The sequence below is a fragment of the Anabrus simplex genome, chromosome 12 (genome assembly GCF_040414725.1).
Source record: "Anabrus simplex isolate iqAnaSimp1 chromosome 12, ASM4041472v1, whole genome shotgun sequence".
Taxonomy (NCBI): domain Eukaryota; kingdom Metazoa; phylum Arthropoda; class Insecta; order Orthoptera; family Tettigoniidae; genus Anabrus; species Anabrus simplex.
In genome coordinates this window covers 59,895,001-59,921,297 of record NC_090276.1, presented here as the reverse complement: position 1 = coordinate 59,921,297, position 26,297 = coordinate 59,895,001, and the positions used below count along the sequence as shown (strand labels likewise).

Genomic DNA, 26,297 nt, shown 5'->3' with positions numbered 1-26,297 from the left:
TCACAGCCATACAGCAAGGTTGGCAGATATATCACCTTGTACACACAGAGTTTTGTGGATTTAGACACACAAGGGTTGTTAAGAAAATTTCTCTTCAGTGCATTGAAGAGCCACCCTGAGGCTTGGGATCGAGCTATAATTTCGCCATCTATTCTACCATCTTCCTGCAATGTGGCTCCAAGGTATTTAAAATTGGTGGTCTGCTCCAATATTGTACAATCTGCTGTGGGGTAGGCTGCCGTGATGTCACAGTGGTCTGAGTTTTTCTAGCAGTGATTTTCATGCCCCTCTTTTCCAGCTCTTCTTCCCAGATTAACAAGTTCTTTTATAGATTCCTTTCTGAATCTCCCAGCAGCACTATGTCATCAGCAAAGGCACAGTGGGTGATCTACACTGGCCTCAGAAACTTATGGCCGAGCTTTAATTTCTGCACTTTCCCATTACACGATTTGATTACATCATCCATTAAGGTAATGAAAAGAAGTGGGCTGAGGATGCAGCCTTGTTTGAGACCCACTGAGACCTCAAACACCTGAGACTATGCATTGCTGGTTTGAACATAATTCTGACCATCGACTGTACAGGCTTTGAATTGCTGCTGTTAGCTGTTGATCAACATTTCTTTCCTTTAGTGTCTTCCAAATTGCAACTCTCGGAATGGTCTCAAAGGCTTTCTGTAGGTCGATGAAGGTGAGATGCGCCTCTTTTTCGCTGATCTGCTTCTTCCTGACCGAAACCCACACTGCGCTTCATCGAAATGTGGTTCTAAAACTTACCTTAATCTATTTTCCAGGATCCTTGCATATATTTTTCCCAGCACGCTCACGAGCGATATGCCACAATGGTTTGTGCAATCTCTGTTGTCCCCTTTCTTGAATATTGGAACAATGACACTCCCAGTCAGTTGGTACCTTCTTTGTTCTCCAGGCCAGGTTGATAATACGCTGGTATAAATCTTCACCACTTTTGCCCATAAACTTGAGCATCTCAGGTGCTATCTGGTTGTGGCCTGCAGCTTTGCCTAGTTTCATTTTCATCAGTGCACACTTTAGTTTCTCAATATGTAATTCCTCACAGGTCCATTCTTTCTCTTGATGCTGCTGTTCTTCTTCAGCTTGATCGTTATCCTCAATTTCCATATTTCCTCCGAGCAGTTCTTGAAAGTGTTCTTTCTACCATTCCATGATGTCATTTTCACTTTGGAGGAGTTTCCGCTTTTGTCCTTTATGGACTTGAGAGGACACTGCTTCTCTGTTCGCAAAGATTTCAGTACCTTGTAAAACAGCTTGTGGTTATTTTGTAGGTTTCCTTCCATTATTTCGCCAAACTTTTCCCACGACTGTTGTTTTGAATCTTTCACTGCATTCTTCACTGCAATCCTTTGTTTTTTGTAGGCCTCGTAATCACTTGGGTGTTTAGTGAGTAAGTATTTCTTCCACAATTCCTTCTTCTCCCTGACTAGTTCCTTCACCTCTTCTGTCCACCATGGTGTCCTCTTCTGATGTTGCACTCCCCTACACTTTCCACAGGCCTCAGCTGCAACTTCAAGGATTACCTCCTTGAACAGGCACCATGTCTCTTCCAGTTGGTCTTCTCCCGCAGTTGGCAATTCCAGTACATCAATCCGTTGTTTCACGGCATCGTGGTAGGCTTGCTAGGTGGCCTCTTCTCTCAATTTATGCACCTTTATTGTTTCTTTAGGTTTAACTGAGTTTTTGGTCTTGATGTTAATGTGAAGCCGTATAACTACCAAATAGTGATCGCTTCCAAACTCATAACCTCTGTATACTCTGGCATCCAAGATATATCTCCACAGGCTTCGTGGCACTAGGATATAGTCAATAATGGATTTCTCAATGCGGCTGGCGACTTCTCTTGTGTAGCGGTGTGCTTCTTTGTGTGGGAACATAGTATTTGCTATTACAAAGTCATTTCCTGCACACATGTCTAGGAGTCTTCTCCCACTGTCATTCCCGTGATCCTCTCCGTATTTCCCAAGCAGGCCCTCCATTCCCTCTGTGTTGTTTCCAACCCTGCCATTGAAGTCACCAAGGATGAAAATGGTTCCCATGATGTCGTCTACTGTTCTTTGCAATTCATCATAAAACTTGTCTTTCTCTTCTGAGATGTCATCTTCATTTCGTGCATATACAGCATTGAAAGTAGTGTCTTCATTGGTGCTGCTGTTGAGAGTTAAAGTCACCAGATCATTCTTTTGTTGATGAATTTCCAGCACTTGACGTAATGCCTGTAGCCTTCGGGGATAACTATGGCGACTCCTCCCTTTGCTCTCTGTTCCTTGTCTATGCCTGAATGAAACATTAAAAACCTTTCACCACTGCTTGGTTCCATTAGCTGTCCACACCTACTGCCGTTCTTCTTGGTCTCTGTTACTGCCAGTACGTTCAGCTTTGCTCTTAGCATTTCCGACAACAGTTCGAACTCCTTACCAGCTAGTCCCGTACATTCCAGGTTGCCATGTTCATAGTCCTTTTTCCTCGCTTGGTCGTCAACAGTTTAATCAATCCGGTTTCCCCTCTGTAATTTCTTTTAATAATTGTTTGTCGGATGCTTGGGTTATCAGCCCTAGTTCCAAAGCCTTGTGGGAGGGGCTGCCTCCCTCAGCCCTCGGCCTGCTAGATTTTCTGTCGGGGTTTCTTCCCATAGCCTTTGAGGTATCTCCCTCACTGCAAGGCAGCAGTTTTGCCTCGGTCCAGGACTGCTTATTCGGGTTTCCCCTTATTCGTAGCTAACCCCCACATTTGAGGGTTGTTCGCTATCCGCCACCTGTGACCCGCCCGGTAGCTGAGGCTCGCCCCGGGATTCAGACTACTACTCATCCTAAACTTCCCACATCAAGACTGAAGAGATGTCAGCAAGTGTTGATGCCCCAAGCTCATCAGATGCAGAGATTAATTGGGCGTAGAAGAGTGGTTATGAGAGGGAGAAAGCCCTTCTGTGTTAGAGACCATCCTCGCCCACACGTACCTCTCTTTTATTTTTTTATTTTTTACAATTTGTTTTACATTGCACCGACACAGGTAGGTCTTATGACAACAATAGGATAGGAAAGGCCTAGGAGTGGGAAGGAAGCGGGCATGGCCTTAATTATGGTACAGCCCCAGCATTTGCCTGGTATGAAAATGGGAAACCACAGAAAACCATCTCCAGGGCTGCCGACAGTGGAGTTCGAACCCTCTATCTCTTGGATGCAAGCTCAGAGCTGCACGCCCCTACTGCACAGGCAACTTGCCCGGTGTCATTATATTTAGCCTATGATATGTTTCTCTTCCTATTCTTATCCCTCATTACATGACCTGGTTTGAGACTGTTTGTTCCCTTCTATTACTTACAATTCCTTAAGTGTATTTGGAGTTTTCAAGGTGTAAGTCAGAAGTAAGACAGTATTGCATCATAAATTCCTCTACTGTTTTATCAGAATATCTCCAGCCAGAGCAGGTGAATCAGATCTGATGACATAATTCTGTAATCATGACATAGTAGTTCCATTTACTGATTACAGTATTATTGTATCTTAGATAACAAGAAATCAGAACTGAAATCAGAGATAAGGCTTCTTGCAGATGATGTTATACTGTACAGAGTAATAAATAAGCTACAATACTGTGAGCAACTGCAAAATGATCGTGATAATGTTGTGAGCTGGACAGTAGGCAACAGTATGATAATAAACAGGATGAAAAGTCAGATTGTGAGTTTCACAAATAGGAAAAGTCCTCTCAGTTTTAATTACTGCATTGATGGGGTGAAAGTTCCTTATGGAGATTACTATAAGTACCTAGGTATTAACATAAGGAAAGATCTTCATTGGGGTAATCACATAAATGGGATTGTAAGTAAAGGATACAGATCTCTGCAGATGGTTATGAGGGTGTTTAGGGGTTGTAGTAAGGATGTAAAGGAGAGGGAATATAAGTCTCTGGTCAGATCCCAACTAGAATATGATTCCAGTGTACAGGAACCTCACCAGGATTACTTGATTCAAGAACTGGAAATAATCCAAAAGAAAAGGAGCTCGATTTGTTCTGAGTGATTTTGGAAAAAAAGAGTAGCGTTACAAAAATGTTGCAAACTTTGTGCTGGAAAGACTTGGGAGAAAGGAGACGAGCTGCTTGACTAAGTGATATGTTCCAAGTTGTCAGTGGAGAGATGATGTAGAATGACATTAGTAGACAAATAACTTTGAGTGGTGTCTCTATAAGTACAACAGATCACAATATGAAGATAAAGTGGAATTCACGAGGACAAACTGGGGCAAATATTTGTTTATAGGAAGAGGAATTAGGGATTGGAATACTTTACCATGGCAGATGATTGATAAATTTCCACATTCTTTGCAATTATTTAAGAAAAGAGTAGGTAAAAAAACAGAGAGGGTATCTGCCACCTAAACTACTGCCCTAAATGCAGATCGTTGGTGATTGAATGAAATAAATGGAATGTGAGGGAAATCAGTCAAGAACCATCTTCAGATTTCTTGGTGCAGAATATTATTTAAATTCTGCAGAAACTGATGAATGCTAACAACTTTAATACTGATGATGATGATGATGATGATGATGATGATGATGATGATGATGATGATGATGATGATGAGTTTCACTTTCAGGTATAACCTGTTGTTAAATGTTTTTTGGTTGTTTTTTAAGTTTTATTTTAAAAAACGAAGTATGTGTTAGTGATGACAGGGCTCTTGAAATCTCGGCAACAACATGCAAGCAAGAAGAATATCCAGAATATGATTCTGTGAAAGACAACTGAGGATTTCCGCTCACAGTAGCAACACCACATAAAAATTAGAAGATAATATTTTTAACAGATCAGAGATTTTTTAGCAAATTCACAGGAAACTTTAGCAGGTGTTGCTGCAAGGAATATGAAGTACAAACAAGATATGGAACATGAAACCATAGAATACTATCAGAGACAGCACTAAGGTGGTGGCAGGTACGTGGTATACTTGTGGACAAAACATGACAACCTCGCCTCACTCCACTACTCTCCAGCTGCAGCCCAATGTCTATTACAGCTTATACGACTTACTACGTATACTGTAGCAGGAGTTGCCAAATCGTCTAATGCACTCAACACAAAGAAATGGTAAAGACTGAAGAGAGTGTGGAATAAAGTGGTTTGGCAACCTCCCTAGACCAAACAAGGATCACTTAGAACTCGTTAACTCAGCAGGGTGTGATTGACTGCTGGCTTCTAGGCACTGAGACATTCATATTTTGTTCCCAAGTATAGTTCAGATGACGTTAGCTGAGAGGACTTCAGTGGTAAAGAGCCCAATCTCAATGTAAGGGCAAGTACTTAACGGATGATGCAAAAAATGGTAATCTGAGGTATTTATTTTTAGACGATAAGGAGCAAGTTCGTGGTGCCTCTGTGGCTCAGACGGCAGTGCGTTAGCCTTTCACCGCCGAGTTCCATGGTTCAAATCCCGGTCACTCCGTGTGAGATTTGTGCTGAACAAAGTGGAGGCGGGACAAGTTTTTCTCCGGGTACTCCAGTTTTCCCTGTCACCTTTAATTCCAGCAACACTCTCCAATATCATTTCATCCATCAGACATTAATCATTGCCCCAGAGGAGTGCAACAGGCTTCGGCAGCCGGCACAATTTTAATCCTTGCCACTAGATGGAGGCTTCATTCATTCCATATTCTGACCTGGTCGTATGACTGGAAACAGGCTGTGGATTTTCAAGAAGCAGGTTCGTGTAAGATACTGGTATTCGAAGTGTGGTACGTGGGTTCGTGTCAAGGGGTACACAAATTTATTGTAGCTTCCGAGTGTTCAGCGAGCAGTTCAGAAAAGAATTGAGCCTGCGCAAAATCTTAGTTTGATTTAGTGTTTTTCTCTACCACTATTCATTTTTCATAATTCCACTTGCGGGAAAACCACATTTCTCCATCTGTCTTGTGAAGGCTTGCCGTGTTGCCTGAGAAGGGAAGAGAGGGCTCCAATGGTCGAATAATTGGGCTATCAGCACGCAATGAAAATGCCAGGAACAGTTTTCCAGCTCAGTTTTGGACTTCTTCCGTAAACTTTACTCCAAAGTAGTTATGAGGTTTTCTTTGCCCAGCGATCCGGTTTTGATTCCTGGTGTAGCTGGTGTGGGATTTATCCCATGGTGTTGGGAAGAGCATGCGACTGTAAATCCCTGACCACAATTCGTTTGTGCCCCAGTGCATGCAGAGACTCTCAGCAAGCAGGATGAGTTGCGGGAGATGATGATGATTATTACAGTTAATGTTATTTGGCATCTAGTAACAATCATTGGTTACTTCTGGTGTAATTGCAATATACTCTTACTTTGGTGGTACGAAGGTAAACAATTGGATTTTGGGAGTACGCCAACCAAAAAGTTTGAATACCACTGATCTAAGGCATATTTAAAGTTTTAGTAAAAAATGTGCCAAACTGTTTTACGATGCACACCAAATATCACTCTCATTGCAGAGTATGACAACACTGTTTGAAGTTCGATTAAAAGAATTTGCAGATGATTTTCTTTACTTATCTTGTATTTCAATAGGGAGTAGTTTTTTAAGAAGAGATTGAACAATTAAGAATGTTACTACCGGATGAGTTGGCCGTGCGGTTTTGGTCGTGCAGCTGTGAGCAAATAGCAAAACAAAAAATGTTACTCCTATTAAATTTCATCGTTCTAACCCATCTGTTTTTTGAAGAAAACCCTTGGGAACCTTGTATTTCATAAATAACTTCGTCTGGTCCACAACTGTTCTCGTAACATTTCTTACGTTATTTCATTTCAACACATAATGGGATAATATACATATTGATTTCCATAGGGAACTTGAAATATTTGTCCTGAATGAGTAAATTCATAATTCCAATAAGAGTGGTCCCTTATTGGACATTATAAATTTTCCAGCTAACTCATTCTTGGTTGCCAGTGTTTCGTCCCAGTGTGCCAATTTGTGCTCATCAGTTGGTAACTAGAATTTACTCATTCAGGACAATATTTCAGGTTCCCCATGGGAATCAATATCTATATCATCTGGTAGCCTAGCAGGCATAAATTTTTGTAAATGAGACAAATAATATTTTACATAATAGTGAAATAAGACATGGAGTGTTGAATGAAGTTTATTTTGCCCTTCAAAAATCAGACTACATGTCTAGGGTTTGAAACCGCAACCTTAGAATATTATGTTCAAAAGTCCAACAGAGTGTTTCAAATTCGTGCCCTTTTTGGCTCTTCCATTCTTTTGACAATACTGATATTCTTTGAAGGATTGAAACTCTTCCATTTGAGCACCTTATACTATCACCTTATCTCAGAAGAATTTCCAAGCACAAATAGTCAAGCAAGGATGTATACTTGCACCTACACTTTTCGCCTTGTACCTGGCAGCTATGCTTTATCAGACAACAGCTGCAAACAACACAGGTGAGGAAATTAAATATCAGTATGATGGGGGGCATTTCAACCAGGCCAGACTTCACTCCAAAACCTATTCCACCCGGGTCACAGAACTGCGATATGCAGATGACAATGCTTCTCCTGTCCACACACCAGAAGAGCTTCAAAAATCTGTCATCCGCTTCAACAGAGCTTATGAACATTTTGGCCTGACTGTCAACATTCAGAAGACCAAAGTGCTTACTCAGCCTGCTCCTGGAACCCCCCTGATTCTGATATCATCATATCTGGCACAGCTCTGGAAAGGGTAGAGTACTTCTCATACCTGAGGAGTATTCTCTCAATGCACTGTACCTCTGAGAAGGATGTGGAAAACAGAATACAGGCTATCCATATGGCCTTTGGACGTCTCTCACATCGTATATTCCAGAACAAAGATCTAAGTATCCGCAAGAAAATGAAGGTATACCAAGCTGTTGTTATTTCTACGTTGCTCTATGGGTGTGAAACATGGAGCCTATATCACCGGGTCATTGAGAAACTGGAACACTTTCATCAAAAAATTTAGATCCATCATGAACATCAAATGGGACGACTATATAACTATTATAGCAGTTAAATTAATAAACTTCATTGTTTGTCCGTATTGAACCAAGATTACAACTTTTATTATAATTTGGGTCCACCTTATTCAGTACATAAAAATTGTTGCTTAGATGTAATTACAACATATATTTCAATCAGAACTAGTTACAATGTTAGTTACATATATTTCAATCAGAACTAGTTACAATGTTGTAATTACATCTAAGCAACAACTTTTATGTATTGAATAAGGTGGACCCAAATTATAATAAAAGTTGTAATATAGCAGTTCTCTAGAAAGAAAGCTAAACAGTATCGAAGCCACCATCGTTGGTCGTCGGCTTAGACGGACAGGCCATATCCATCGCATGAGTGACAGCAGACTCCCTCAGTAAATCCTGTATGGCAAACTCAGCACTGGCAAGAGGACTCACGGTGTTCCTCTGAAGTGATATAAAGACCAAGTTAAACAAACCATGAGAAGCACAGATATAAACCCAAATACTTGGCATACTCTCGCATTGGATCGCCCTCACTGGTGTGCCACCATTTCAGCTGCAGTTGCACAGTTTGAGCAGGAACGTCGAAGACAGGAAGAGGAAACTCACCAGAGAAAGAAGCTACTTCAAACACTGCCACATCCCTCACCTTCCATCGGATGCAACATGTGTGGCTGCATGTTTTATGCAAGAATTGGTCTGATAAGCCATCAGCGCCACCTTCATTGGGTGGAGTAAGGATTATGAGACTGCAGGTGAGAAACGAAAACTCAGATATGAGTATCGGCTGATGACGATGACTATCACGTGGACGAAGTGGGGTGAAATCCACTGCCATGGAATCTGAAAGCAAGCTAGTGCTCTATGATCTGACCCATTTAGCCTGACAATGGAATCTTGTTATAAAATATGACGTCCTGACAGGGAATTAAACCCATATCCATTTCCATCAGACAGAACCAACTTGACACTGTCTTCCTTTTGTTTGACCCTCATTTGACACTCCATTATTTCTTTTTTCAATGCTATAGACTTCAGTGACACACTGTATATAACACTAACAAAGAGTTCTCAGTTCATTTTCTTAGACTTGCTATGTTTCTTCGATGGTATTCCTTTGGCTTTCGAGAACAGCAGCCGATAGAGAGCACGACAGGTCACCCACGTTACGACGAGAGAGACAGCTACAGCCCCCAGCAGCACTGCAAGGACATCTAGGAGGTAATACTGGAACCACCAGAGATCGAGTGCAGCAGATCTCATGTGAGGAGCTCCCTTGTGTCTTAACACATACTCAGTCCAGTAAACAGCTTTCTCCAGAGGGCTCTGAGCCTGGTCTCGGAGAATAGCCGACATCTGCTTCACTTTCTCTCGGTACCTGTGCTCAAATAACAGTGTGATATAAAAACTGATATCAAAAGAGTAAACAAACAAACAAACAAACAAACAAACAAAAAAGGCAAAAGACCTAAAGACGGATAGGAGTGTCGGCCGACAACGATGACTATCACCAGGACAAAGTAGGGTGAAATCCATTGACATGGGATCTGAAAGCAAGCTACTGCTCTACGATCTGACCCACTTAGCCTAATAATGGAATCTTGTTACAAAATATGATGTCCTGACACAGATAGCAGGCAGGGACCCTCTTCAGAGGTAGCCCTGCCCAGGGATTGGCTCCCCTGCCTATGTGAGTCCCAGAGCACACTGACCCGGTGTGTAGCATCTGGTAAGGGTCCCAGCTCAGGGTTACGAGTGAAGCCCTCAACAGAATCTACAGCAGAGAAGATGGACTTCTGAATGGTGGAGATTGTGGAAGAGGCAGCCCAGTACTCAGGGAATAATATGAGTATGCTTGGCATCAGCAGCGTCTGTTTCCCATGTCAGGGGCGGCTGCAAGGGCGTCTGTTCCTCATGTAAGGGACGGCCTAAATAATTGCTGGCAGTAGCTCTAAAATGCCTTTGGGAGTGGCGACCCTATTGTAATCAACGCTCCTGAATAAGATTCGGAGTGGCCAACCCTGAAGGCATTTAGTCTTCACCCCTAGTCAATTTCTTTACTAGTTCGCATACGATGATAAACAAAGACGCAGATGTCACTACCCCAGGGAGTACCTAATCTCCCGTCACCAATGGTGGCACATTCAGGCCTTCGGATTCTGGGGAGCCTGGCCCCATCATGCGGGGAAAGTCGGAGTTCCCCAATACCACCAACCTATTGAGATCCAAAACTGTCACACATTTTGGAACCATCAATATTCAAACCCTCTGTAAGACCGGAAAACTCAAGCAATTGACAGACATCCTGCATAAGTGCAAAATGGCAATAACAGAGGTCCAAGAAACCCAATTTACTGATGATGTGGCTTTTGAGTCAGAAAGTTATAGAGTAATTAAGGGGAAACCAGCGTCTAAGAACACACATGGTCCCAGCATTTTTGGTACAGCCTTTTTAGTACGACATGATATAATGGATTCTGTCATCGGATTTACATCAGCTAGCAAACGCATCTCCATGTTATCTCTAAGATGTGGCAACAAGGGATACTCTATTGTAAATGCACACGCTCCAATTAATGATGACAATAAGAAGAACCCTGAAGATGTCCAAAGTTTCTGGCAGATGCTAGAAGACAAGATCGGTAAGAACCCCGGTCACTATATCAAAATCCTCGTAGGCGATTTCAACACTCAACTGGGAAAAGAATGATGGTACCAAGATATACTGGGGCCTTACACAGCACATAGACAAACAAATACCAATGGCAAGTGCTTAATTGAACTGTGTAGATTATATCAGTTGAAGATCATGTCCACAGTTTTCCCCAGAAAGGCAAAATACCAGACCACCTGGCAGTCACCGAATGCAGCTATAGGATAATTTCAAATTGATCATGTTGCAATCAGTGTAAAATGCAGGAAAGATATCATGAATGCCAGAGTTTGTAAAGGTTAGAATGTTGATTCTGACCATTTATTCACACAAATAAAGACCAGATTACTGCCCAAACGGAAGATACCTTCTACCACAATTTCACCAAGGATTGATCCCCAATTCCTGTCGCAGAATAAAGAACGTTTTGCAACTGACACCTTGAAAAAAGATATGAATGACTGGAACCAACTGAAGTCCACCATAAGTGAAACGACCAATAACCTCGGACAACCTCGAAGGAAGAGACGGCATAGATGGTGGAATACTGAATGCGATCTTGCAGTTGATGAACGCGCCACAGCCTGCACGAAGTGGTATTAGACTAAACAAAAGGAAGACTGGGAAAATTTTAGAATGATGCGGAAACTGTCGAGTAAGACCATCAGACGTGTGAAAAGATCTTACGATCGGTCAAGACTGGAGAAGTTAGATGAAGAATTCAAAATGTACAACACCAGAAACTTTTATCGGGCATTCAGGAGGAACTCTCGGGTTGTTATAAACCACAATGTCTTCACTTTAAGAATACAGACAGGGAGTTGGTCACCTGTAACAGCCAGAACGTGGAAATTTTGGCAAACTACTTTTGGCAGTTGGTCAATTGCGAAGAGCCCACGGAAAGATTACCTGTTGAAGATCCTCCAGAGATACACCTCCCATCTAACCCATCAACAATGCAGTAAGTTGCTAATGCCATCGGACATCTTGAGAACTGCAAGGCAGGCACCCGGGGAAGATGGCATCATTGCGGAAGCTCTAAAAGCAGGTGGAAATAAGATCACAGAGGCCACACACCAGATCTTGATCGACTGCTGGGAGACTGGCAGGATCCCTGATGACTGGAAATCAGCTATCATACACCCTTTACATAAAAAAGGTGACCGCAGTGATGTCAACAACTACCGAGGGATATCTCTACTGTCAGTAGTGTACAAAGTGCTATCAAGGATTTTACTGAACAATGTGGAAAGCCAATGTGATCGAACGATTGGTGAATATCAAGGAGGATTTCGGTGGGGACGGTCCTGTACCGAGCAGGAGTATGAATATCGCTGTGGTTTTTGTTGACTTTAGAAAAGCTTATGATTCTATCGACCGCCAGACACTCTTCTCCGTACTGCAAGAACGAGGTGTCGATTACAACACACGCACCCTCATCCAACAGACGCTTATGGATACAACATCTAAGGTGAAGTTCAAGGAAGAACTATCTCGGAGTTTCAAGATAAAAACTGGAGTACGACAGGGTGATGGCCTCTCACCCATTCTGTTTAATCTAGTGGTTGATAAAGTCATCAAGAACTGGGAATGTGCACTGAGGAATCTAGAAATCAAACCAGTTGCCATTGGAGCTGGGACCCGAAAGATTGAGATCAGGTGCCTAGCATTCGCAAATGACATTGCAATCCTAACCAACAACTCTAACGATGCTGTCATTGCTATCAAAGCCCTGCACGAGATAGCAGTGAAAGCAGGATTACACATACCGTATGACAAAACTAAGTACTTTGAGACTCAGCATCCTGGAAATCCCCCTTTGACGACCATACATGGAAAGATTGGGAGAGTCAATCGCTTCCGCTATTTTGGTGAATGGGTCCACCCCAATGGTAGAGATGGTACATCCATCTTAGAAAGATGTAACAAACTCAATGCAGCGTACCAACTATCCCACAACCATTATAATAAAAGGTGCACCTCGAAAAATACTAAGATCTGTCATTACAAAACTGTTGTCAGACCGCAGTTTTTGTACACCTCAGAGACCCTCCTGATGAACAAAAAAGGCACCATGGATATCTAGAGAAAGCCAAAAGACGTATTCTCAGGGAAATTCATGGACCGAGATTGCTCCCAGATGGAACCTACAGACTTAAATCGAACTCTGAGCTGTATCGACAGTTAGAATCAGCCAATACCAGCATGCGACGTAGGAGGCTTAAGTTCTACGGACACCTACAATGAATGGACAGCAACAGGCTTACCAAGAAGATCTGCTCTTTGGTTAAAAGCTACAAGGCTGAAAGTTTATGACTTAATAAAGTACAGAAGGACTTGGATTCGGCTGGGATTTCAGACATTGATATGGAAGATGGTTCCAAATTTTGTGCTGTGGTACAGTCTTGGACCCCACCACCTAGAGTCTCTAGAAGTTGGAACCCCTTTCACAGAAGAGAAAGGAGAAATTATCAGCAGCGCTCAAGAGATATTGGGAATGAAGAAGAGCATCGAGGAAGAACTAGTCATCAGCGCTCCTTAGTGGGCTTAAATCAATAATAATGACGTCCTGACAGGAAATTAAACGCATATCCATTTCCATCAAATAGAACCAACTTCATGCTGTCTTCCTTCTGTTTGATCCTCATTTGAACTTCATTTTTTTTAAAAGCCAAAGGCAAGCATTTATACAAGTAGGTAAATACTGCCCCTAGTGTACTGTCACAGAAGCAGTGTTTCAACCATTGAGCAGAGTAGTTTCTTTTATAGGCCAAAACCGCTCCCCTCTCACCTTCTCCGCCCCTCAGTTCCCTGCAACACATTTCCTGGTCCGTGAATGAAAACAATTTATAGCTCACTCCACGTAATAATGAAATGAAATGGTGTACGGCTTTTAGTGCCGGGAGGTGTCCGAGAACTTCGGTTCGCCAGGTGCAGGTCTTTTGATTTGACGCCCACAGATGACCTGCACATCATGATGAGGATGAAATGATGATGAAGATGACACATACACCCCATCCCCGTGCCAGGGGAATTAACCAATTATGGTTAGAATTCCTAACCCTACCGGGAATTGAACCCGGGATCCCTGTGACCAAAGGCCAGCACACTAAACATTTAGCCATGGAGCCACGTTGCCTTTTTGCTAGTTGCTTTACGTTGCACCGACACAGATAGGTCTTATGGCGACAATGGGATGGGAAAGGCCTAGGAATGGGAAGGAAGCGGCCGTGGCCTTAATTAAGGTACAGCCCCAGCATTTGCCTGGTGTGAAAATGGGAAATCACAGAAAACTATCTTCAGGGCTGCCAACAGTAGCTATTGAGCAATGAGCTATAGTATTAGTAGTGATGATGCTTGTTGATTAAAGAGGCCTAACATCTAAGTAGTAGTAGTAGTAGTAGTAGTAATAGTAGTAATAGTAGTAGCAGTATCTCAACAGTGCGCTAGCCAACAGCATCTTAGAAAGGTGCGGCAATCAAACCGACGAGCCCACTGTAACGCTGGTAATTACATGAATAAAAAGACCTTGAATGTTCTTAACAACACGGCTGTTGCTTTATCAAAGTAACTATGAACAAGACCTGTTTACCAGTGAAATTCATGGGGAAAATCTCTACATCCTTTGAGATAAAGGCAATCATGGGCTGCTATCAGAGAGCTGAGAACAATACTGAAGTAGCCTTTAGCAAGGTCAAACGAGACCACTCTTCGAAACCAGCAGCATATCATAGTATGGTAATCCCCCTCTCTTAACTAAAAATATTCTCTTTTGTTTATTCATGGTGTTCATTTCCCAGATGAGGAAAATGGAGAACATTTTGAACATGTACTGTATATTGTCAAAAGAAAGAAGACAAATTGAAATTTATAATTAGGAAAATGAGGACTTCATCGACACATACGAAAATGATCATTAAAAATTTATCAAGAAGGAATGCTAGGATGAAAAAGATGACAACTATGAAAACTATATTAAACAACCTGAAATTTTAAAAAATTCAATTACAAGTGAGTGTGCTATTCAGCTTGCTGATATTTCAAGCATTTTTAAGGAATTATTTGTGAAACAGTGCAGTCATTTTCAATGACATTAGACTTCTACTTCCCTAAGGCATATTCTTACATTAGAAGCATGTACAATATTTGCTTACCCTACCCTAGATTTTTTTCTGAATGGTAGACATCTCTATATTCATCTCCAGGATTTTGTAAGGACACACTTTCCGCTTGATAGAAAAGTCAAACGGTGATTGTTCTCTCCTATGTTCTCTGACTTTTAATGAGATGGCAGTTAGGAAGTATGCTGAGTGAGATGGATGAAAAACCACAGTGTACATTGATTTTGGGTCTGTAGCAGAATGTGATAACAAACAGGTGACAAGAGAGGTTTATGTTCTTATGGTTGTTGCCATAAATATGCATTGGCCTGTGCCTGTTAGTTACTTCCTTACAGATGGGATTAGCAGGGAACAACAGTGTTCTTTAGTTATGCAATGCTTGCAGATTTTGAATGATGTCAAGATTACTATAGTGCCACTGGGATCCAAACCAAGCCCCAAACGGCTTTAGTCTACCAAGTGACCAGTGCTCAGCCCAAAGGCTACAGATTACGGGGTGTCATGTAGTCAGCACGACTATTCCTCTTGGCTTTTATTGTTGGCTCTCTAGGCAGGGCCGCCATCTCACTGTCAGATAGCTCCTCAATTGTAATCACGTAGGCTCAGGTCCTGGTAAAAATCCCTGACCTGGCCAGGAATCAAACCCAGGGCTTCCAGGTTAAGAGGCAGGCATGATGGTTTATTTTCATCTTCTCCTATTCCTGTGACAAAATCTCTGATTTTTCTTTTCCCCTGCCTGGATTTGTGCCACATGCTTAAACTAGCCTGAAATATTCTAGATGACAAGAAAATTCTGTATGTTAAGGATAGATATCTTGGAAACACATTTATTTTTATGATATTTGTTCGTGGCGTCGACCTCTACAGATCATATGCCACTACTGTCACCATATGAGAGGAACCTGCGTGTGAGTGGAATTGTGGAAGTGTAGTGTGTTGAATGTGAGGCAAGAAACGTTAAGGATGACACAAAACCCAGTCCCCAGGCCAGGGATATTAATCATTTACAATTTAAAACCCCTGACCTGGCCGGAAATCGAACCTGGGGCCGCCAGGTGACAGGCGGACGCGTTGCCCCCTACACCATGTGGCCGGACGGAACCACATCATACTACTGCAGAAGCTACAAGAGAATGGACTGCATTTAGCTAATAAACTGCAGTGAGTTCATGTCAACTACAAGCTCCAAAAGATGACTGTAAAGCTTGCTGATCAGTTGCTCAGTGCATCCATGTCCTGCGATTTGTTTAGGGTTTGAGAATGTGAAGGGACTCGCCATTTTCCTTACATTATTTAACAGATTGTTTGACATTTCGAACTCTTGTGAGTATCCTGTAAAAGTATTCCAAACAGGCAATGAACTCAACCAACACAACAGAAATAAAAGCATTTTTAAATTTGCTTGTTAAAATGTCCTTACAAAACCATATGCGTTGCATAACGTTTAAAAAGTTTGTATCATTTCTCACTCGTACTTGCTTGTGCAGCGAGTGTACTTTCCAGCTGAGCTCAAGGTCAGGTATAACCAAAATTTCTGGAGTTTTGATGATAGTTTTCTCTTTCCAACTTGCTTGTGAATAGTGACGGTCAGAATTGAATATAATGAATTTAAGAACTTTCGAGAATCGATACGTACATTCAAAACCATATTCTCGAGTTCAACATAACATTTAAAAGTAGATGTAGGCCTAATTTACGCAGCACAATATCTTCAGAAACCTTTTTTGACAATTTTTTTTAAGTTGCACTGACAGAGATAGATCTTATGGTGACAATGGGAAAGGAAAGGCCTAAGAGTGGGAAGGAAGCGGCCGTGGCCTTAATTAAGGTACAGCCCCAGCATTTGCCTGCTGTGAGAATGGAAAACCATGGAAAACCATCTTCAGGGCTGCTGACAGTGGAGTTTGAACCCACTATCTCCCAGATGTACGCTCACAGCTACACGGCCAACTTGCCCGGTACGAACAGTATACCGGTGACCAAATTACAATGGAAGATTTTTAAAACGGCGAATTTTTCATCATGTTGGGTGCATTTGTAATTAATGTACTTTAAATTAGATTACTGAATTAAAAATTACTTGTGGTCGATTGATGTTTGGCTGATCAAAGTTGCTGACCTGAAGATATTTCACGGAAAAACTGAATGAAAAGCATCAAGATTTTTAACTTATGTAATTAATGTTTGAAGCTGGCCCTAAAGCCTAGCTTGCCTGCTTCTCATCCAGAGACCCTGGGTTCAGTTCCTGGCCAGATCAGGCACTTTTACCTGGATACGAGGGCTGGTTCTGGGTACAGTCAGCCTACGTGATTATTGTCAATTGCGGAGCTATTGAATGGTGAGATGGCAACCCCGGTCTAGAGAGCCAGAAATAACAGCCGAGAGGATTCGTAACACTGACCATGCATCACCTCGTAACCAGCAGGCCTTCGGGCTGAGAAGTGGTCGCTTGGTAGGCCAAGGCCCTTTAGTGCTGTAGTTTGGTTTGGGAACATTATAATTATACATATTTCATTTTTGTAATGTTTAGGGAAATTGTTGACGGTTTTAATTCATACCCAGATTCTCCATTTTCCAGTATTGTACCTTTTTTCCGTGGTCCCTCTAGAAATGGATTATCGAGGTTCCACTGTTTTCAATTCAGAAAACAAAAATTTGTTGATGGAAATGTTCAGCTTTTAGAAGGAAGATGATTGCACATTCATTAGTCAGTTCTGAAACTTTGTCTTTGAATACGATTGCTTACACAGCAGGGAGAAACCAAATCATTGTTCCTTACCTTGGATTGTTGAAGAGTTCATTCAGGGCCCAGCTCAAAGATTCTGTGGTGATCTTTTCCAGCTCCAACATAATAGCATAACCTTTAGTCTGGGCGTTGAGGGCATTGACGTTCTGATCGGCCGCGACAGGTATGGCAAGCAGCGGAACTCCGTGGTACGTGGCTTCTTGCATGCTGAGTAGTCCGCCATGAGTCATGAACACCCGGAGGTTAGGATGTGCTAGAAACACAACACAGTTCCCTTCCTTTATTCCTTCTGGTCTTTGTAGGGTAAAAACATGAAACCACTCAGTTTCACTTAACACATTAACGACGGGCCCCAAATGGATGCTGCTATCCCATGCAGACCAGATAGTTCAAGCCTCAAACTATGGTAACTTGAAAAGTATTCAAGATATCGACCTCAAACCTGGAACATGTACTCACTAGCCTGTTTAGTAGACTGTACATTGTGATACCTTTCAAAGCACTACCGTTTGTGGCTCCATTTAATAGTCTTTCTAAGCAGTGTGTAGTATGAATACCCTGTTTGTGCCATTGTTTTCAAGTATGTAAAGATTTCTCTTTATGGCAACTCCCTGTTTAGTGTTAGCTATTAATCATTAGAAATATCTAATTCACTGTCACTCGGCACCTATTCTGTATGTAATTACTCACAATTATAGGTAGTGGTTGGCAGCTGAATATGCTGTGCCATGTTGACATCTGCACCAGAGCTCCAGGGAATAGCTCTACATATCAACATTATTTTGTTAAATACAGGAAGGTTTAAAGAAAGAGAGATGCCGTGATAATTTATATTCCATGACTACACCGTTTGGAACTCCTAATCTCACCCTCAATCAATAATCAAGGAAATACGAGGTGCATAAAAAGCGAGAATTCTCGTAGCCCGTTACCTACTGTCAGCTGTCACCCATTGTCAGCTGAGAAACTACAAGAATTTTCAGCGGTCATCACCCATGCGGCACATCAGACAATGAATCTGCATATAAATGTTGAAATAACTTTGTTGCCACATAGGGTTTTTTGCCATGGGTGCGTAAGAAACCCATGTATATACGAAGTTCGCAAGACTACAAAGACCATACAATTTAAAAATATACATCGGCATAAAAATCTATGATCCCTCTATTCCATAACATGATTGAAAGTAGTTAAAATTATAGCCAACAGATAGCAAAACAAGCTACAAATGATGCCCGTGCGTAAAAACAGAGATCTCCGGGACCAGTTGTCATTGTCTTAAGCCATTTTATTCCACTCTCTGTGAACAAAGGCATAACACTAAAGTAGGAGTGAATTCAAAGAGCTATAGCCGAGGGGTAGATATTCCTATAATAGATTTACAACATAAAATACTACACTACACGGCTGCTCATACAAATACTACAGTGTTGATGCCCGTCCAGCTGATGAAGCAGGGAAACAGAAATGAACTTGCTGTGGGTTGAGAAGAACAGCAATTAATGTGGAGAGAACCCATCTATTTTAAGATTGTGATATATGAAGAAGTGGAGGTTGTCCTCGTGTTTTGGTGTTTTCATGTTCATCCTCATCCCTTGTTTCCATCGCTCCTTTTCCCATACCGACACCTCATTGCATTATTCCTATTATGTGTTCCTTCCATTTCATTTGTCAGTTGATTATTCTTTCCTATGACTGAGACAGAGTGTTGACTGGGCGGCATGGAGACAAAGATACTGGCGTCGCTAAATTGGACTGCATCTCCAATGAATCTATTTGGAGTTGCACCTATTCAAGAAAAAATGCGTGAGAGTCATCTACGATGTTTTGGACAATATTGTACTAACGGCAGACGCCGACATTATCGTGAAGATGGGTTACATGTTAGAAGTCGCTGGTAGGAGACCAAAAGGACGATCAAAACAGCGATGGGCCGATACCTTCACAAAGATCTGAAGAGCATCAATCTCCACTCTGACATGGCCCAGGACAGAACTAAATGGGGACAACAAATCCATGTAGCGGACCACGGCAGCAGGAGGGTCGAACACTGAAGAAAAAGAAGAGTTATTTGTCCTTTCCATTACCAGAGATGAAGAAATGCTGGTCATCAGCTCATGGGAGGAGGAATCCAGTGAGCGTATTAGTCAATAGCAGACAGCACTTGATATTCCATCTCGCAGGACAGTAAAAAAGGTAACGGCAAGCATACAGAGAATCCTTTGTAGAATGCCATATTAATGGAGCAGATGATAAAAATAACTGGGAAGCTGTTGTTGTCAACAACATTCTTATTATTATTATTCCATGTGGATGATGATGATAATGTGGATGCGTGTCTCGAGGCTTACTCTAGAGGGACGAAACATGTACATATAACTTCGCTTTAAGAATAAGAACTTAAGTAAGTATTGTAAAGGTGGGACTTTTGATGTTAATATCTTTAAACTGCTCACTCTAGAGTTACTTTATACGAGAATCACTGCAGCAATACATTCTATGACTATGATGGTGTCACTGTCATGAATATCACATACATCATTTACCCTTGAGATGCTCATAATGGAAGCACTCAGGGGTTACCTACCGAACAAAGTGCCACTCACCTAGAATATCATTTTGAGGCATCCATTTGCCTATGCGGACATTGGCAGGTAGTCCTGGAAGCGTATCATCCTCCCACTTCCACAAGACCTTCTGTTTCAGTTTTGCAAACGTGTCCAGCAAAGCCTGTCTCATAGGTAGAGGCATGTCCTTGCTCTTCACATTGGAGCCGAGACTGAAGTACACCACCCCATGTTCTGCCTCATCCATGTACTTCTGAATGTCCTGTGAATTTAAAAAAAAAACTGTTATAACATGGTGGCACAGAGAGTAGCTTCTGACAAAAGAGGTATGTTCAGTGGCAGTGATTAATCAAGGGACTTCAGTGGAGGAGCAAATAATGGCACCTGGCTTTGTTTATTCAGTATGAAGTATACAACTTTGTGTTTGATGATACAATATTTAATGTATGCACTTGTCTGTTCCTAATTACACTTACTTATGACATGTGTTCCTAGATTTTATTATTAATTTAGAAAATGCTACAGTCTTATTCATAACGTGGACAATTTTTCACATACACACAAGACATTAGTATGACTAATTTATTGACCATATATATCTCTCATTAAGCATTTTACATTTATTTTTATCAGGCATAGGTCCTTAAATTATCAATTATATAACATTTAGTTTTCAACAGCACAGTATTTTTATATATAAATTATTGAGCAATGTTGGTACTCATGGAAGAAGCAAATTTGAGTCAAATTACTCTCCGATTGTTGTTTTGAAACTAAACAGTTTTATTATTTAGTCAGAAGTTAGTTTGTGAAAATGTTTATTCCCCTGCAACTATCAGACCTGAATATACATATTGATATCCAATACAAGGGTTGGGGCAAGTCATTACAACTAATTTTTTCCTCGCAGATATGCAACATGCTCTGACCACCTGACATGCTGGAAACAGGACGGTGACCACTTCCTGTCAGGAATAACCTCCATTGATGAATTTGGGCCGGGCATATGAACTGGAACTCAGACGCCAGTCCTTGGAGTGGCGACATGCCAGATCACCAAGGTGGCAGAACTACCATCAGAATCCTTCCCTCGTGAAATTGATGGTGATCATTGCATATGATATCAGGGGCGTCATTGTGTGCCACTTTGTTCCACATGGCAGAACAGCAAGCGCAGAATACTACAGAGACTTCCTGGTGCAACAGGTACGACGTGACGTTTGGGAGAAGCGTCTGGCTGTTGTGGACAGTGCTGTCATACTGCATGACAATGCAAAACCACATAAAGCAGTGTGTACGATGGCGACTGTGATGCTGGGAATGGGAAGAATTGGAGCACCTGCCGTACTCTCCTGACCTTTCACCCTGTGACTTTCATTTCACATGAAACGTAAAGGAACCACTACGTGGTAGGTGGTTTGCGACACGAGAGGACATTGCCGATGCTGTGCGACAACAGATGACCCGATTCACACATGGTGCAGTAAAGTGATGCAGATGGTATTCAGTGCCCCCCACATCGTGGCAGCATGTGGAGGTGGTACCTACCACGTAGTGGTTCCTTTACGTTTCATATGAAATGAAAGTCACAGGGTGAAAGGTCAGGAGAGTATGGCAGGTGCTCCAATTCTTACCATCCCCAGCATCACAGTCGCCATCGTACACACTGCTTTATATGGTTTTGCATTGTCGATACAGGGGACAAATTTGAGGGCCTTTAGACCTAGTTTTGTCTTGTCAACTTGTGTGTGCTGTGCTGTAATTATCTTGCACTATGAAACCAGTATTGTCCTGTACACTACCGTAATAAATATGTGTTCACATGTTTGTTAATGTCAACACATTGATGCAAGTGTAATGGACGAGTATAACTTGGAAACAATTCTCTGAAGCTATGGGTAATTAACGGAATTATTATTATTATTATTATTATTATTATTATTATTATTATTATTATTATTATTATTATTATTATTATTATTATTATTATTACTTGTGAGGTGTGGCTATGAAGTTGTTTACATCTACAGGGTGTGCACATATGATATGCGTTGTTTTGTCAATTATTTCTACCCATATTATTAGAGATATGGTGATGGTGTTTGATGTTGTAAGGCAAGTAGCCCTCAAAGTTTTGTTTTGTTTGAATAGCCCTCCATACATTGTGCTTCCCTCAATGCCTGTGAGAGTACAACTGTTGCAACATCTGGCAGACATGATGCGTCCTCTACTCCAACAGTTGCAAAGATGGCGACTAACAGTGATAACTGTTATTTATAAGTTTCATTTCCGTATTGATGGATATTACTTTACAGAAAAACAATATATATACAAATCTCCACCTTATCAATACAAATTTATTTTACATTAAGCAAGTAAATATAGTCAAATAGTCAAGACTAGTTTCGACCCCTAGGGGGTCATCCTCAGTTGACATGCAATAAAAATTGTATTGTTCATAAAAACATCACATATAGTGGTAAAAGTTTGGACTAATTTAGACTGATCATTAATGTTGGTATGTCTAATGCATGACTAGTGTGCATCGTTCATGAAGACACATATCACCTTACTGCTACTACCATCCAATTTTTAGGTTATATAATATGGAACACACATATGTTTGTGTAACTCAACAGTGGCAAGTTCAACTATGTACACAATTGGCTATTGATTAGTCACATGGAAGTACAGAACACTGGCTTGAACATTTCTGATTGAGGTATCAATGCAACACCTTACTTGCATACATCCTAGAAGCTAAATTCAGTTTGTAAGGCCCATTACTTCTGATTGAAACAGGCAGCTACAAAGAACGCACGGTTCCAACACTTTACACACTCCACCTTATTTTTTACAACATATAAGCTTCCAGAACAAATCAACGTGCACCAAGACGCATAACTTTCAACATATTTGACTAATGCCACCAACTATAAACATCGCGACTACGGAAGAAAACATGCTCCATTAACATTTCTAATAACTCCAACATCTGTAGCTGCCAATAATATCTCCAGATAAATAAACAGCATTACCTGATCTGCAGCGGATCATTATAATACCAATTGTCTTTACATAATATTTTTATGGATCCATTTTGTTGGAACACTATATATACAAACCTCATTTATTCCAAATCAGTGTACATGTTGTACCGCACATAAACAACATCAATGTAATGTATTTTTAACTAGACATGTGTGGCATACATACCACTGTTTTTGACTATATGCCCATTTTAACAACATTTTAATGTCTACATTAGCAAATATTTTTATTCAAATTTTAACTTCATACTAAGTTTCAATCAGAAGTAATGGGCCTTACAAACTGAATTTAGCTTCTAGGATGTATGCAAGTAAGGTGTTGCATTGATACCTCAATCAGAAATGTTCAAGCCAGTGTTCTGTACTTCCATGTGACTAATCAATAGCCAATTGTGTACATAGTTGAACTTGCCACTGTTGAGTTACACAAACATATGTGTGTTCCATATTATATAACCTAAAAATTGGATGGTAGTAGCAGTAAGGTGATATGTGTCTTCATGAACGATGCACACTAGTCATGCATTAGACATACCAACATTAATGATCAGTCTAAATTAGTCCAAACTTTTACCACTATATGTGATGTTTTTATGAACAATACAATTTTTATTGCATGTCAACTGAGGATGACCCCCTAGGGGTCGAAACTAGTCTTGACTATTTGACTATATTTACTTGCTTAATGTAAAATAAATTTGTATTGATAAGGTGGAGATTTGTATATATATTGTTTTTCTGTAAAGTAACAGTGATAAAGCATATGCTGTTCTGGAATTTCATTCCAGCCTACCTGTGACAACCGTGCGACTAAATTTTAGAAGTATCGGAAAGATCCACCCAGTGCCAACTCCATTCAACGATAGTAGGAACAGTTCAAAACCACGGGATGTCCGTGCAAGGGAAAGTCAACAGGCCGGCCTAGTGTGCCTGAAGAAACGGCTGAGCATGTACGACGCAGTTTTGAATGTAGCCCGCGAAAGTCAACTCGTTGAGTGAGCAGGAAAATGAATATGCCTCGTTCGACCGATTGGAGAGTCCTAAGGAAAAGATTGCAGGTGCACCCTTACCGTTTGCATCTGCTCCAAGCATTATCGCCAGCTGACAAAGTGAACTGTTTTGAGTTTAGTACAAGGTTTCAGGAGCGTATGGAAGATAATGAGTATTGTGACAACCTGGTCTTCAGTGATGAGGCAGCATTCTTTCTGAGTGGTAAAGTTAACAGACACAATGTACGAATTTGGGGGACTGAAAATCCCCGTACATGTGTGCAGCATGTTCGTGACTCTCCCAAGCTCAGTGTTTTCTGTGCCATCTTGAAATTTAAAGTTTATGGTCCCTTCTTCTTCACTGAAATATCCATTACAGGGCACATCTACCTATATATGCTGGAGAATTGGCTCATGCCACAGTTGGTGACCGATAGCATGAACTTCATCTACTAACAGAATGGTGCCCCACCTCATTTCCATATTGATGTTCATGACTTTCTGAACAGCAGACTTCCAGAAAGATGATCGGTCATATCGGGAATGAAGATCATGCCTTTATGTCATGGCATCCACGCTCTCCTGACCTCACCCCTTGAAACTTCTTTATATGAGGTTACGTGAAAGATGCAGTTTTTACGCCACCATTACCAGCTGATCTAACAGAACTGCGGGCCCGAATGCCTTTGGTCAAATTGACAGTGACATGGTACGTCGGGTGTGGGACAAACTTCTATAGAGTTGATGGTGTAGAGTCACTCATGGGGCACATATCGAGCACTTTTAGGCTCATAAATAAACTTTGTGAGTTTTTCTGTTTGTCTATATAATTTTGTAATGTTACAACAAATAATAAAAACAAACAGGAATTTTTTGAAAGCACTCCAATCATTTGTGTGCACCCTGTATTAGTGTTAGTATTAGTATTATTATTTTTTATGTACTTAAGTACAGACTTTATTTGGTATAAATCGTGATCATATTATTTGTGAAGTTAGGTCATGAAACATCTGCTGTATGTATATTAATATGAGTTTATTCAATAATAATAATAATCGTATGGCCTCAGCTACCATGTGCAGACATTTCGATCTGACGCCATCTGGCTGTCTGCTCGTCGATTTCGACGTTCCGTTTTACTCTAGGCTCACTAGATGGCAGACAGAGTAAACCGGATCTCTCTTGGGTGTCTATGGCTGAGATTTAATTAATTTTGTCGGTTAAACACCAAATGTGTCACCAGAGATCTTTTACATGCCGACATCGTACGACATGGAGTATCAAATGGACTTTTTTCCGGCCTTCAAAAATCTGACTACCTCTGCCGGGTTTGAAACCCGCTATCTTGGGATCCGGAGGCCGACACTCTACCACGGATCCACAGAGAACATGTAATTAATAGTATATAATTGATTATTACCTGTATATATGCAATGTTGTGCAACACATGGTAATAGTCCAGAACAACGCATCTTTGGAACTAGAGAGTTACAAAAAATTCCATTGTGTCATATTCGTCTAGAAGCCTGGCCAGGTAATGTATCTAAAGAAGCAGTCATGTGATAGAGTGGAGTTGTTAACGAGAGTTGCTAGTGAAAATTGTGAACTCATGTTGTGATTCTATTGATGTAGTAGTAGTAGTAGTAGTAGTAGTAGTAGTAGTAGTAGTAGTAGTAGTAGTAGTATTTTGTTCAAGATGGCAGTTTATTAGTGCATGTGTGTAGAATATGTATATATAATTTGTAAAGAAAATAGTGTATATTACTGACAGCATTCTGTATGTGCATCTTTGTGGTAACAACAACATGCAGTTCCCATCTTGTCCTTTTATCTGTATATGCCGTATTTTTCAACTGGGCTGGTATCTACAAGAAAGAAACGGTTACAATGACTTTTACCCCAACCCTTCTAAAAAGTGACGAAGAAAGCAAATTGAAGTGACAAAAGATTATTAGCTATTTCTACACTACAGAAGCTAGTGAGTGTCAATGTTTTATATTTTGCTGGTGACTTTTTTCTAGTAAATTACTTATCACATTCATTCCAACAGTGGCTTTATCGTGTGTTGAAAGTAGTATGGAAGGAGAGGAAGACCTCTGAAGACTGAAAGAAGGGGAGTTATATTGATATGTCACTGTACAAAGGTGTTTGAGAAGATTCTGGAGAATAAAATCAG

General features: G+C 41.0%; 1 protein-coding gene across 4 annotated transcripts in view; it reads right to left on the bottom strand.

The window, feature by feature from the left end:
* Positions 1–26,297, bottom strand: part of LOC136884222 (UDP-glucosyltransferase 2) — a 104,923-nt gene that overhangs the window by 53,159 nt on the left and 25,467 nt on the right. For 2 of the 4 annotated variants that reach the window (XM_067156278.2, XM_067156277.2), the window contains exons 4-6: positions 20,122–20,344; positions 17,549–17,768; positions 8,210–9,373 (exon numbers count right to left, since the gene is read on the bottom strand). In XM_067156278.2, coding sequence (XP_067012379.2) covers positions 9,067–9,373; positions 17,549–17,768; positions 20,122–20,344 — 750 coding nt within the window. In that variant the 3' untranslated portion in view covers positions 8,210–9,066. Of the gene's footprint in view, positions 1–8,209; positions 9,374–17,548; positions 17,769–20,121; positions 20,345–26,297 lie in introns of those variants that run through there. The other 2 variants (XM_067156282.2, XM_067156279.2) reach the window with 2 other exon arrangements.